General features: G+C 45.2%; 1 protein-coding gene and 1 long non-coding RNA gene across 2 annotated transcripts in view; one reads left to right on the top strand and one right to left on the bottom strand.

Annotated features, from left to right (window-relative positions):
* Positions 1 to 15,346, bottom strand: part of LOC148360319 (uncharacterized) — a 131,954-nt gene that overhangs the window by 34,089 nt on the left and 82,519 nt on the right. The gene's annotated exons all lie outside the window — the stretch shown is intronic.
* adra2db (adrenergic, alpha-2D-, receptor b) lies at positions 1,926 to 5,735 on the top strand. Its single transcript, XM_088343900.1, has one exon. It carries the CDS (start codon positions 2,165 to 2,167, stop codon positions 3,404 to 3,406), a length of 1,242 nt encoding a protein of 413 aa, XP_088200026.1. The 5' UTR covers positions 1,926 to 2,164; the 3' UTR covers positions 3,407 to 5,735.

Here is a 15,346-nt window from a genome sequence, read left to right as displayed (position 1 = left end):
CTATGGATTGAGCGATGTAAAAAAAAATGCAATTTTCTCGACCTATGAACAATGATGGAATAATAGTTCAAAATCAATGCTTTTTTTGTACCACTTGGCAGCACTAAATATTACACACTGTACCTTTAAGTGAAATGAATATATTCCCTATCGCATATTGCTCTAAGCTGGGACTATCAGAGCTCACTTTTGTTTCGCCGTTCTAACCTTCAAAAATTGAACAGCACTCGTGCGGCCACGATCCATTATCCCTTATCCAATATTGCTACAGGTGGAGACTGGCACTTTAGTTGAGCTTTGCAGCTCTTTTTGAATGTTTTGTTCACTAAAAAGTGAACTGCACTCCTGTGGCTGCGATCCAGTATCCCTGTCATATGTTGCCTGAGTGGGCATATGCAGGGCACTCTATTGTTGGGGCTAGTGGCTCTTTTCTTGACATTACTGTAATTTAACCTAAATAGAACAGCACTCATGTGGCCTTGGTCTATTATCCCCAATCGCATATTGCTCTAAGCAGGGACCATCAGAGCTCACTTTTGTTTTGCTGTTCTAACTGTCAAAACTTGAACAGCACTTGTGCTGCCACAATCCATTATCCCTTATCCAATATTGCTACAGGTGGAGACTGGCCCTTTTGTTGAGCTTGGCAGTTCTTTTTCAATGTTATGTCCACTAAAAGGTGAACTGCACTCCTGTGGCCGAGATCCAGTATCCCAGTCATGTAGTCTGAATGGGAATAGGCAGGGCACACTTTTGTTGGGGCTAGGGGCTCTTTTTTTTGCCATGACTGTGTTTCGACCTTAATTGTACAGCACTCGTGTGGCCTTGGTCTATTATCCCCTGTCGCATATTTCTCTAAGCAGGGATCATCAGAGCTCACTTTTGTTTTGCCGTTCTAACCTTCAAAAATTGAACAGCACTCGTGTGGCCACGATGCATTATTCCTTATCAAATATTGCAAGTGGAGAGCTTGGCAGCTCTTTTTGAATGTTCCGTCCACTAAAAAGTGAACTGCACTTGTGCAGCCTGAATCCATTATCCTCGAATCGCATAACGCTGTGTGCAAGGGCTGACAGAGCGCTTTTTTGTCAGGTCTAATGGCTCCTTTTTAAACCGGTACTGTATTTCCACATAAGATGACCAGCACTTATGCGACTACGATCCATTATCCCCACTCACATATTGCTGCGAACTGGGACCATCAGGAGGTGTGCTGTTCTGCCCCACCTATAATTAAATGGAGGCTTGTGGTTGCAATCCATTATCCCCATTTGAGAGCAGGAGGCTGGCAGACTGCTTTTTTTCCTCCAGGTTCTGCCGCCGAAGTGTGTGACTTGTGCGACACGCTCACACAAACTCATGCCTACTCTCCTATAATCATAATGGATCGTGACCACACAGCACTTGTGTGGTCACGATCCATTATCCCTTATCCAATATTGCTACAAGTAGGGACTGGCCCTTTTGTTGAGTTCTTTTTGAATGTTCTGTCCACTAAAAAGTGAACTGCACTTGTGCATCCTGAATCCATTATTCTCGAATCACATATTGCTGTGTGCAAAGGCCGACAGAGCGCTTTTTTGTCAAGCCCGGTGGCTTCCTTTTCTGCCGGTACCACTTGGCAGCACTAAATATTACACACTGTCCCTTTAAGTGATATGAATGTAAAACTAGACATGGACTCTGGGTGTTCAGGACCCCCAAAGCTCTGGACCTAAGATCGCTCCTGATTGAAATGAAGCGGGCAAACCCAAGGGCGTCCTTGAAGGAAAACGGCTTCCTGTTTAGAATAAATCTGAAAGCCAGCTGTCCAAACAGCCCCTCGCTATCTTTCCCTCCCCCAAATCGCTCTCGCTCACTTTAGAAGTTTGAAAAAACGGAGTGAGGCCACCTCCCCCTTCTTGCGCGGGGGCGCAGCAGCACAACGCGCAGAAAGAGCATTACGCACGGAACCCGAACATGCTTCACCTCCGTGTCACCATGCGGTCCGGACCGCGTCGTCTCTCGGGGGCTTTTGGCTGCTGCGCAGCCTCGTTTCACTCCGGGGTTTTGGATCCTTTCGCTGGTTTTTATGGTTTAAGAGACACGCACGACTGGTGTGTTCGGGAAGACGAGCGGGAAGCGCGCACGGAGGCATGACGCACCGAGGCAGATTTCATCGGCGATGGATCCCAGCGCAGTGTTCTCCAACGTCTCCGAGGACGTGAACGTCACGGACGCGGCGCTGGACTGGCCCCACACGGTGCCGGCCGCCGCGCTCATCATCCTGGTGGTGGCCGCCATCATCTCCGTGACTATCGTGGGAAACGTGCTGGTGATCGTGGCGGTGCTGACCAGCAGGGCTTTGCGCGCGCCTCAGAATCTCTTCTTGGTTTCCTTGGCTTCGGCGGACATCCTGGTGGCCACTCTGGTGATTCCTTTCTCTCTGGTGAACGAAGTGATGGGGTACTGGTACTTCGGGAGCACCTGGTGCGCCTTCTACCTAGCGTTGGACGTGCTCTTCTGCACTTCTTCCATCGTGCACCTGTGCGCCATCAGTTTGGACCGGTATTGGTCCGTGACCAAGGCGGTGAGCTACAACCTGAAGAGGACTCCCAAGCGCATCAAATCCATGATCTTCATGGTGTGGGTGATCTCGGCCATCATCTCCTTCCCGCCTCTCCTCATGACCAAACACGACGAGCGGGAGTGCCTGATCAACGACGAAACCTGGTACATCCTCTCCTCCTGCGTGGTGTCCTTCTTCGCTCCGGGTCTGATCATGATCCTGGTCTACTGCAAGATCTACAAGGTGGCCAAACAGCGCTCCTCCACCGTCTTCGTGGCCAAAAACGGTCTGGAACGCCAACCGTCCCAATCCGAGACCTGCTTCGTGAGGAACGACCGCTGCGAGACGGAGAGCCCCAGCAGCCAGAGTTCCGGGAGCCACCCTCCCAAGCGAGGCGAGCTGGACGACATCGACCTGGAGGAAAGCTGCTGCGCCTCGGACACCAAAACCCGGAACTTCTCCAGGAGGGGCAAACCGGAAGGTCCGGACGGCCGCGTTTCCTGGGCTTCGTCCCGTACGTCCCAGCTCTACGCCGACCCCAAACAAGTCCCGGCCATGCGCCAACACGCCGCCGCCGTCAACAAGACCAAAGTGGCCCAGATGCGAGAGAAGCGCTTCACGTTCGTCCTGGCGGTGGTGATGGGGGTCTTTGTGCTCTGCTGGTTCCCCTTCTTCTTCACTTACAGCCTGCACGCTATCTGCAGGGACAGCTGCTACATCCCCGGCACGCTTTTCAACCTTTTCTTTTGGATTGGCTACTGCAACAGCTCTGTCAACCCCATCATTTACACCATTTTCAACAGGGATTTCAGGAAAGCCTTCAAAAAGATCATCTGGCCCACTGCCAAGCGTACGTAGAGACGGGGAGGCTTTCCGGGGGGCAAAGCCGCTTTGCCCGCCTTTCTTCTCGCCGGAGCGAGGAAGGAATTTAGGGAGATTAACGGAACTCGCCTCGGAGGTGATTATTCCCGCTCTGCTCTGTTCTCGGAGTGACTTTTCGGGACGATGGGTGTCGTTGATTCGAACGTGACGTTTCCAGCACAGACATTTGAAAAAAAAGAGTTGGGTAGGGTTACTTTAACTTGATTACTTTCAATTACTTTTGGATGACTCCAATACCAAATATGCTACTAAAAGACAAAAGAAACTACCGTATTTTCCGTACTATAAGGCGCACCGGGTTATAGGGCGCACCCCGAAAAAATAGTTTTTGGTCCTATTTTTGACATACATAAGACGCACCGGATTATAAGGCGCTACAATGGGAACGTGGACAAAACAGTCAGATAGTTCAGTCCAACTGATTACCCCCTTAACATTCCCGAAGCTTGCAAAGACGCAAATACGTGTCTCAGACACGTGCGGATGCGGTGACCTTACCATGTCACTCAAATGCATCTATCATTCGGAAGGTTACAGTCTTGGGATTCAAGAAATGCCAACCATTCCTTAGTTTCTATTTTCTTTTTCGCTCGCAACTTTACTGTATATATGACAATAAACACTTGGAATTGAGTTGAATTTAAAAATAGACACTCCATTCCATCCATTGTCTGCACCGCTTATCACAGAAACATCGAGTTCAGTCTGAAACAAGATACAGGGATAATATATATAGCCAGAGTAGCTCACCGAAGTCGTTGTGTTCATAATAATGTGCAGCCGTGGTCCTCTTATATCCGTGAGTTTAGTAAATCCAGGAGAATAAAATATTTACAAATACAAAATAGTAAAAAAATGCTTTCTGTATGCCGTCAGCCACGTGCTATACGCATTTATCTTTTTCGGACAATTGCTGGCTTTGTTTTGCCGTTTAAGCCAATGCCAGCCTGTAAATGATAAAAAGGATCCGCCCCTTGACCTCCGAATAACTTTAGCCAATAGTGATCGAGTCAAATGATGATTGACACATTGGTTAGCCAATGAAACGCCGGTAAATAAATCCCAGCATACACCGCGGACGACTTGGCGTTCGGGGGAAAATTGAGTCGGCGGCTGCAAGTTAGTTGGAAGACTTTGCGACTTAATATTGATCCATATATAAGGCGCACTGTATTATAAGGCGCATGGTCAGCTTTTGAAAAGAATAAAGGCTTTTAGGTGCGCCTTATAGTAAGGAAAATACGGTAAATATGAATAAAATGACATTTTGTGCCGGCTTGGGGAGTAACGGAACACATGGAACAGCAAAGATGATGTATGGATGTATTTTCATTTTGTTTCTGTGGCATTTGATGTTCGTTTTGCCGGAGATCAAAGCCAGGAGAGAAATCTTACCACGTGTTGTGAGTCATCATTTTATTCCTATTAGTTTCTTTTGTCTTTTATTAGCATATTTGCTATTGGAGTCATCCAAAAGTCATTGAAAGTAATCCAGTTCAAGTAACCCTACCCAACCCTGCAAATAACCTTCTGGAATGTGCATGTGTCATGATTACTGATGCGGGCCACCTGATTGGCCACGGACCCTGATTGGCTGTTGGACTCTTTATAAACTCCCGCCTTCCTGAAAACACTCGTCAGATCGTCTGCGAACCTATGCTACCTGATAGGCAAGCCTTTGTGACCCGTTTATCCAACTCGATCCTGCCCCGTGTTCTGTCTGATTCCCGTTGCAGACCTCTTTTCTGGACCCGTTTATCCGACTCTATCCTGCCCTGTGTTCTGTCTGATTCCCGTTGCAGACCTCTTTTCTGGACCCGTTTATCCGACTCTATCCTGCCCCGTGTTCTGTCTGTTTACGGTTGCCGACCCCTTTATGGACCCGTTTATCAGACTCTATCCTGCCCTGTGTTCTGTCTGATTCCCGTTGCCGACCTCTTTCCTGGACCCGTTTATATTTTTGCTCCTCCGCCCTGGCCAACGACCTGTTTTTTCTCACTTTCAACACTTTCGCTCGACACGGAAGGGCCGCGTTCCCAGCTATCTGCTACCCGTGACCGACGCTCAAGTCCTTTCCTCCTTCTAAATAAAACTGAGTAAAACAAACGCAATTGGGTCCCGTCTCCGTTCCTGGTCCGTGACAGCATGGTCAGTGTTAAAAAATGTACCGCAGAGATATTTCTGTTGGTTCCCGTCTGCAAACGTGAAATGTCTGATTGAAGTTTTCGTACTGGAAAGAAAAAAGGGAGCGATTGGTCCATCAAAAACAACATGATTGAGGTTCTGTTATTAAATTGACACCTGATTGATTTTGAAATATGACAAATTACAAGTAATTTGGCTCATTTGTATAGCCTTTAATCACAAGAGGTCTCAAAGACACAGTATACATAGACATTATCGATGTAATAACAGGATGTCTGGTTGAAAGCTTCCTGAGATCAACATCATTCATAAACTATGAAGTGTCAGGACCAGAACGGAGACAAGACCCACTTGCGTTACGTTTCTCAGTTTTATTGGAAGAAGGAGAAAGGGCTGGGAAGCAAGTCGCTCTGGTACTCGGATTGTGCTCCGAACGCGGAAGTGGATCTTCCGTGGGGAGCGATGGCGGTTGTCGGGGACGGAAAAAGCCAGTCGGTAGCTGGGACAGGAGAGCAAAAACGCGGTCGGGTCGGAAGCGAGTCGTATGCCAGAATAGGAGAGAAGACGTAGTCGGGGACGAAAAAAGGTCTAAAGCCGGGACGGGAGAGCAGACGTGGTCAGGATCAAAAACGGGTCAAAGCCGGGGGACAGAAAGGAGCAGGGTCGAAAAAAAGGCTTGCCTAGTGTGAACTGAGGTTCGCAGACGCACTGACAACAAGGGACAAATAGGAGTGGGTTTGAATAGGGAAGGAGAGCCGATCAAAGTCCGAGGCAGTTGGTGCCAAAGGAGTGGATGCTATGAAATCTATACATGTTGTTCTCATTTACCTGCCACAAGGGGGCAATATACAATTACCAGTTTGACTCATGAAGAAGCACTTATCTAATGCTATGGATTTTTTTCCTTGACAGAAATCAAATCCTAAATTATTCTCATGCATTACATTTGAAAGTCGAGGTTCTAATACTGTAGATTACAATGATCGATTAGGATCTTTAAAGGGACAGTGTGTTGTATTTTAGTGCCTCCTAGTGGTACAAAAAAACCTTTTCATTTAAAGAAAAACATTGATTTGAATACTGTTTATTTTGTAATACTATGTTAATCCTGGGCAGCACGGCGGCTGAGTGGTTAGCGCGTGTGCAGCACAGTTCTGAGGTCATGAGATCGAACCTCCTGTGTGGAGTTTGCATGTTCTCCCCGTACTTGCGTGGGTTTTCTCCGGGCACTCTCCCACGTTCCGAAAACATGCATGTCAGGTTAATCGGCCGATCCAAATTGTCCCTAGGAGTGAATGAGCGAGCGAGTTGTCTGTCTCTGTGTTTAGGGTGTCCCCTTGCCCAACGCCTGAAGATAGCTGGGATGGGCTCCAGCACCCCCGCGGCCCTACTGAGGATAAGCGGTGCAGATAATGGCTGGATGGATGGATGGATGTTAATACTTTATTAAAAAAAAAACATCAGTGAATAAATGTGTATTTTGATACATAGTGGAATCCCTACCTAGAAGTCACTGCCAGGTTTGTCTGGCAACTTGCTGCTACGCTGTGCTCTGTGGCACTGGTTTTCGTCTGCATTAGACAACCGTGCTGTCGAGGTGAAATATTACACACTGGGGTTTTAAGTCTTTCAAACGTCCATTTTTTTAATGTTTCGTTTGCCAGTGCATTTTTAAAGAATTGTCACTACGTATTTGTCGAACTGTTGTTTATTGGAAGTTCTATGTTTTGTACTGCTGAAGAAAAAAAAAAGATGGATTCTACCTGAAGAAAATAATAAATCCAGTTACCTTTGTCTCATGCTGTCGTGATTTAAAGCTGCAGTGGACCGTATGGGTCATTCTTCCTATTGGGGGCCATCTCTGTCAGGACCAGAACGGAAACAGGACCACAAGTTTTATTGAAGGAAAGAGGAAGGGCTGCGCCCACGATCCGGTGTTCGCACTCGGATGGTGATCCGAATACAGAAGTGGATCTTCTGTAGCGAGTGATGGCGGTGTCAGTGACGGAAAAAACGGGTCGGTAGCCGGGACAGGAGAGCAAAAACGTGGTCGGGTCGGAAACGAGTCGTAAACCAGGACGGGAGAGTAGACGTGGTCGGGATCAAAAATGGGTTGTAAGCCAGGACGGGAGAGCAGAGGTGGTCAGGATCAAACAGGTCATAGCCGGAGACCAACGGGAGCAAAAACGGGAGAGGTGGGAGTCAGGGTCGAAAAAAGCTTGCCTAGTACACACGGAGATTTGCAGACGGACCGACAACAAGGGGATTGACAGGACTGGGTTCAAATAGTGACAGGGAGCCAATCAGAACCCGTGGCGGTTGAGTCACATCAGTTATCATGACAATCTCCACATGGTAACCTCCATTCCAAAAAATGTCAAATATTCCATGTTTTCAACATTTCATCTGAGGGAAATACTTTTAAACTAGGAGATATATTTCTTTACCAATTCACAAATGACATTGGCCAAAGGTCCACCCTGTTACAGGACATTCTCGTTTCTATCGATGACTACTTTTGAATGTGTCAGGACCAGAACGGAGACAGGACCCACTTGCGTAACGACTCTCACAAGTTTTATCAAAGGAAAGAAGAAGGGCTGCGCACACGATCCGGAGTTCACTGGGTGCGGGAAGCAGGTCGCTCTGAATGCGTCGAGCGATGGCGATGTCGGGAAAGGAAAAAACGGGTCAGTAGCCGGGGCAGAAGAGCAAAAAACGTGGTCAAGATCAGAAACGATTCGAAAGCCAGGAGAGGAGAATAGACGTGGTCAGGATCAAAAAATGGGTCAAAGCCGGGGAACAGACGGGAGCAAAAACAGGTGTGAGTCAGGGTCGAGAAAGCTTGCCTAGAGTAAACTGAGGTTTGCAGACGGACTGACAACAGTTGACAGAAGTTTATGGATTTAAAAAGTGACAGGTAGCCAATCAGAGTCCGAGGCAGTTGGCGCCAAATGAGCGGGCACAGCTGATTCACATCAGTAATCATGACAGAATACACAGTTACAGTAATATTGACGTTTTTTTGAGGGTTACAATGTCTCTAATTTCACCTTGCAAGGATATTCAAAGAAAGTATTTGTAAACTCAAAATACATTAAATGAAAATATGTTCAGGCATAGGGCAGCACAGCGGCGCAGTGGTTAGCGCATGTGCGGCACAGTTCATGTCATGGGAACCTCCTGCGTGGGTTCAAATCCAGCTCCAGACTTCCTGTGCGGAGTTTGTATGTTCTCCCCGTGCTTGCTTGGGTTTCCTCCGGGCACTCCGGTTTCCTCCCACATTCCGAAAACATGCATTTCAGGTGAATTGGCCGGTCCGAATTGTCCCTAGGTGTGACTGAGCGAGTGAGTTGTCTGTCCCCGTGTGCCCTGCGATTGGCTGGCAATCAGTTCAGGGTGTCCCCTGCCCACTGACCGATGATTGCTGGGATGGGCTCCAGCACCCCCACGACCCTACTGAGGATAATGAGATGAGATGTTCAGGCATAATGTAATTTCCACATTGTTTGTTGATTAAAAAGAAATATGAAAGGAATTTGTCCCATTTGTCACGTAGCGGAGCGGGAAACAGGAAATAAGGACCCATTCGTGTAGGCATACTCACAATTTATTGGGGGAGGATGAGGAGGGTGCGCACACTCGATTTGGGGATCGATGGTCCCGGATTGGATTAGAAATCCAAACAAAAGAAACGTTGTCCGAAACGGATCGGACCAAAAACAAAACAGGATCAAACGCAGGCAGATTTACAGACTAGGCATTTCTCAGGATAAAAGAGAACTTCCAGAAATCTCACAGAAGTCTCACAAACGCTCAGGCAAAGCACAGTTACAAGGAACGCGTTTAAGTACACCAAAAAGCAATCAGTCAATGCGCCTCAGCCGGTGTCCATGGGCGAGGCCAATTGGGCGCCGCGGCAACTGCGCCAGAATCCAGCAACGCCCGGCTGGGACCGACTGGGCGCCGTGTCAACCGCGCCCGACGCGCCACAATTTTTAAGTGAAATGAATTTTGCTGGTTCATTCTGTTTAAATAACCACAGATACATGGATGATATTTGCATTTAAAAAAAAAAAAAAAAAGTCAAGAACCGGAACAGGATCAGGACCCAAATGCGTGACGTTTCTCACACAAGGCTTTTATTTTACGGGAAATGGGGTTTGATACCAGACAGGACGGGACAGACAGGATTGATAAGGGTTATTCACATAAAACAGGACAAATTAGACGGTAACGAAATCTGGAGAAAATAATAAACAGGACAAAAATAGTCGGGAACGAAACTGGAAACCGCTATTTAACAGGACAAAATAAACAGGAACAATACCGGACAGGAGAAGAGGACTGAGGCAGAGGTTCGTTGACGGACTGACAAAGTAAGAGAGGGTGCGCTGAGCTTAAATAGACGGAAAGCCAATTTGTCAATGAGCCGCAGCTGGGCGCCACACGGGCGGGGCAGATTGGGTGCCATGGCAACCGTGAAAAAAACATAAATTTATTCGATATTTCCTAATTATATTTACAACAGAAGTCCATTAAACATGACTGGGACAAAGCATTTCAGTGCACTTGTACTACAATCAGAGTCATTTATCTAAAATTAATTGATTCTGCATACATATCCATGAGTCATATGATAGAGGGAAGTTAAGCGTAAAAGAATATAAACCAAAAAACAGTTCAAGCCCATTTTTACACATAAGACAAGAAAGTTTGATCACATGACCCTGATTTTTAGCTAACCTGCATTGGCTACCTGTTAGCTTAAGATGTGATTTCAAGGTTCTGTTGGTAGTATACAAAATCATGCATGGACTTGCTCCCTTAGATTCAATTTCGCCCTATGTTCCGGTCCGGAGCCTTCGCTCTGAAAACGCTGGTCTACTGGGGATCCCAAGAGCCAAGAAGAGATCCGCAGGTTCGAGAGCGTTTTCCATTCGGGCACCGGTGCTGTTGAATGCTCTTCCCCCTGAGATTCGATCTGCAATCTCAGTGGAACGGTTTGAATCTAGGCTTAAAACACACTTCTATTCTATAGCTTATGAATAACCTATATTTTATGTTGACAATATCTGTATTATTTGCCCTCATGTAGGTTTTAGATCAGGGGATGGTTTCATCATAGTCTGTGGTTTGCAATAGTCTGTGCAGCCCTTTGAGACTTCCTGTGATTAAGAGTGTCACAAATATACAGGACTTGACTTGACTCATGCTGAGGTTTTGAGTTTTCCCTTGCCCTCATGTAGGTTTTAGATCAGGGGATGGTGTCATAATAGTCTGTGGTTTGCAATAATATGAGGTCTGTGTAGCCCTTTGAGACCCTTTTTGATTAAGGGCGTCATAAATAAACGTGACTTGACTCACCCTGAGGTTTTTGAGTTTTTCTTTGCCCTCATGTAGGTTTTAGATCAGGGGATGGTGTCATAATAGTCTTGGTTTGCATAAATCTGTCGTCTGTGCAGCTCTTTGAGACTCTTTGTGATTAAAAGCATCAAAAATAAAGAGGACTTGACTTGACTCATGTTGAGGTTTTTGAGTTTTTCCTTTCCCCTATGTAGGTTTTAGATCAGGGGATGGTGTCATAATAGTCTGTGGTTTGCAAAAATCTGTGGTCTGTGCAGCCATTTGAGACTCTTTGTGATCAAGGGCCAAACAAATAAACATGACTTGACTTATGCTGAGGTTTTGAGTTTTCCCTTGCCCTCATGTAAGTTTTAGATCAGGGGATGGTGTTATAACAGTCTGGGGTCTGTGCAGCCCTTTGAGACTCTTTGTGATTAAAAGCATCAAAAATAAAGAGGACTTGTTGAGGTTTTTGAGTTTTCCCTTTCCCCTATGTAGGTTTTCGATCAGGGGATGGTGTCATAATAGTCTGTGGTTTGCATTATTCTTTGATCTGTGCAGCCCTTTAAGATTCTTTCTGATTAAGGACGTCACAAATAAACATGACTTGACTCGACTCATGTTGAGGTTTTTGAGTTTTCCCTTGCCCTCATGTCGGTTTTAGATCAGGGGATGGTGTCATAATAGTCTGTGGTTTGCAATAATCTGTGGTCTATGCAGCCCTTTGAGACTCTTTATGATTAAGGGCGTCACAAATAAACATGACTTGACTCGAGGTTTTTGAGTTTTCCCTTGCCCTCATCTAAGTTATGGATCAGGGGATGGTGTCATAATAGTCTGGGGTCTGTGCAGCCCTTTGACCCTTTTTGTCACACATAAATATGACTTGACTTGAGGTTTTTGAAATTTTCCTTGCCCTTATGCAGGTTTTAGATCAGGGGATGGTGTCATAATAGTCTGTGGTTTGCAATAATCTGTGGTCTATGCAGCCCTTTGAGACTCTTTATGATTAAGGGCGTCACAAATAAACATGACTTGACTCGAGGTTTTTGAGTTTTCCCTTGCCCTCATCTAAGTTATGGATCAGGGGATGGTGTCATAATAGTCTGGGGTCTGTGCAGCCCTTTGACCCTTTTTGTCACACATAAATATGACTTGACTTGAGGTTTTTGAAATTTTCCTTGCCCTTATGCAGGTTTTAGATCAGGGGATGGTGTCATAATAGTCTGTGGTTTGCAATAATCTGTGGTCTATGCAGCCCTTTGAGACTCTTTATGATTAAGGGCGTCACAAATAAACATGACTTGACTCGAGGTTTTTGAGTTTTCCCTTGCCCTCATCTAAGTTATGGATCAGGGGATGGTGTCATAATAGTCTGGGGTCTGTGCAGCCCTTTGACCCTTTTTGTCACACATAAATATGACTTGACTTGAGGTTTTTGAAATTTTCCTTGCCCTTATGCAGGTTTTAGATCAGGGGATGGTGTCATAATAGTCTGTAGTTTGCAATAATCTGTGGTCTGTGCAGCCCTTTGAGATTCCTTGTGATTAAGGTTGTCACAATTAAACATGACTTGACTTGACTTGAGGTTTTGGGGTTTTTCCTTGCCCTTATGCAGGTTTTAGATCAGGGGATGGTGTCATAATAGTCTGTGGTTTGCAATAATCTGTGGTCTGTGCAGCCCTTTGAGACTCTTTGTGATTAAGGGTGTCACAGATAAACATTACTTGACTTGAGGTTTTTGAGTTTTCCCTTGCCCTCATCTAAGTTATGGATCAGGGGATGGTGTCATAATAGTCTGGGGTCTGTGCAGCCCTTTGACCCTTTTTGTCACACATAAATATGACTTGACTTGAGGTTTTTGAAATTTTCCTTGCCCTTATGCAGGTTTTAGATCAGGGGATGGTGTCATAATAGTCTGTAGTTTGCAATAATCTGTGGTCTGTGCAGCCCTTTGAGACTCTTTGTGATTAAGTGTGTCACAAATAAACATGACTTGACTTGAGGTTTTTGAGTTTTCCCTTGCCCTCTTCTAAGTTATAGATCAGGGGATGGTGTCATAATAGTCTGGGGTCTGTGCAGCCCTTTGAGACTCTCTCACAAATAAATATGACTTGACTTGAGGTTTTTGAGTTTTCCTTGCCCTCATGTAGGTTTTAGATCAGGGGATGGTGTCATAATAGTCTGTGGTTTGCAATAATCTGTTGTCTATGCAGCCCTTTGAGACTCTTTGTGATTAAGGGTGTCACAAATAAACATGACTGGACTTGAGGTTTTTGAGTTTTCCCTTTCCCCTATGTAGGTTTTAGATCAGGGGATGGTGTCATCATAGTCTGGGGTCTGTGCAGCCCTTTGAGACTCTTTGTGATCATAATAGTCTGTAGTTTGCAATAATCTGTGGCCTGTGCAGCACTTTGAATCAGTCAATTTGTGATTAAGGGCCAAACAAGTAAACATGACTCGACTTGAATACTATAATGACTTTTTTTGAAGTAGAGTTAGCAAAATACATACATTTTAATACATCCGTGACTGGAGCTCTCATTCTTTGAGTGCAAGTGGCTTTTGACTCTAAATTGCACCACTCGATTTTTCAACAATGGCTGACCCGAGGCACGGATGTGCAAACACTTCTGGATAAGTTTGCACGTGTCGAGTGAATATTATGAGTGCAAACGTTGAAAAGCACGTGACATCCCATTGCTCAAAAACAAACAGGGCTTATGTAAGATCAAATCTGGGTTAAGATGTCTGGGGAATGTTGCCTTGGCTGCTATTATACTCTTCGGTCCTGACCAGGGGCGTAACCAGACAGTTTTGGGGGGGAATCAAACACCCCCAACTACCCCCCAAAATTAAAGCTTTTTTAAATCTCTGTTTTCCTTAATAAAGGATGGGAGACAATATCATGAAAAACTGAAGTTGAGTCATTTTTTGGTACAGATTTTAATCACAAGAAGTCTCAAAGGGCTGTGGACAGGATTCTTTGACTCTGTCGTTCCCGTTTTGTCACCTGTTCTCCACTCGTCCATTCCCGATTTCCCCGTTTGTCTCCTGCTGCGACCTGTTTTTTTACCCCGACCACGTTTTGATCTCCCGTCCCAGCTATCGACCTGTTTTTGTGACCCCGACCACGTTTTGATCTCCCGTCCCGGCTATCGACCTGTTTTTCCGTCTACTACACTACAATCTCCCGCTCTGGAAGATCCACTTCTGCATTCGGGACAGGTTTTTCGATTTTGTGAGCGGCCGGCTTCCCGCGCCCGTGCTGCCTTTCCTCTATATCTCAATAAACTTGTGATTAGCGTTACGCATCTGGGTCCTAATTCCGTTCTGGTCGTCACAATTATGGTGTGCCGTAATTCAATCAAAATTAAAAAAAAAACCATTCTAGTCTTAAAAACGGCCTTAAAACCGACATTGATATGGTAAAAAACTGCCTTTAGCGAAAATATTTGCAGTAGAATGTGATCATAATTGGAATTTACATGTTATAACTGTCGGAACCAGAACAGGAAGATAAAAATAAAATCCATTTGGTGAAATTTCAAGTCCTGCATACCTCCAGGGGAGTCTTTAGTTTGCGTGTTGGTGCGATCCAGTGTCATTCCCAACCAGGGTTGGGTAGGGTTACTTTAACTGGATTACTTTCAGTTACTTTTGGATTACTCCAATAGCAAATATGCTAATAAAAGACAAAAGAATCTAAATAGGAATCAAATGACTCCATTTCGTGCAGGCGTGGGGAGTAACGGAATACATGGAACGGCAAAAAGCTGTTTGGATTTCTTTTCATTTTGTTTCTGTCGCATTTGATGTTCGTTTTGCCGGAGATCAAAGAGATCAAATCCAGGAGAGAAAGCTTACCACGTGTTGTGAGTTATCATTTTACTCCTATTGATTTTCTTTTGTCTTTTATTAGCATATTTGGTATTGGAGTCATCCAAAAGTCATTGAAAGTAATCCAGTTAAAGTAACCCTACCCAACCCTGAGAAAGAACTAGAAAGAATGACATCGAAAGAGAAATAGAAAAGAGAAGGAGAGAAAAGAAAAGGGGGAACAAGAGAAGGGGAAAGCAAGAGTGAGAGAGAGAGTGAGAGACAGAGTGAGAGAGAGATAAGAGAGAGAGAAAAGGAAAATAGGAAGAGAGAACAAAAGAAGGTAAAAGACAAAAAGAGAAAGAGACAAAGAGGAACAAAGAGAAAAAGAAGAGACAGAGAGAGTGAAAGAGAGAGAGATAGAGAGTGAGAGAAAAAGGGAGGGAGGGAGAGAAAAAAGAGAGAGAACGTGAAAAACAAGATATAAAAAGAGAAATAGTAAGAGAGAGGGAAGAAAGACTCGCAGGGTTGGGTAGGGTTACTTTTGGATGACTCCAATAGCAAATATGCTAATAAAAGACAAAAGAAACTCAATAGGAATCAAAT

Source organism: Urocampus carinirostris, chromosome 9, assembly GCF_059441175.1.
Source record: "Urocampus carinirostris isolate Australia breed hairy pipefish chromosome 9, RoL_Ucar_1.0, whole genome shotgun sequence".
NCBI lineage: Eukaryota > Metazoa > Chordata > Actinopteri > Syngnathiformes > Syngnathidae > Urocampus > Urocampus carinirostris.
This window is presented reverse-complemented; position numbering and strand designations above follow the sequence as displayed.

What these genes read in the sequence shown, in the direction of transcription:
- adra2db (XM_088343900.1), top strand. Translation starts at nt 2,165, where the DNA reads ATGGATCCCAGCGCAGTGTTCTCCAACGTCTCCGAGGACGTGAACGTC.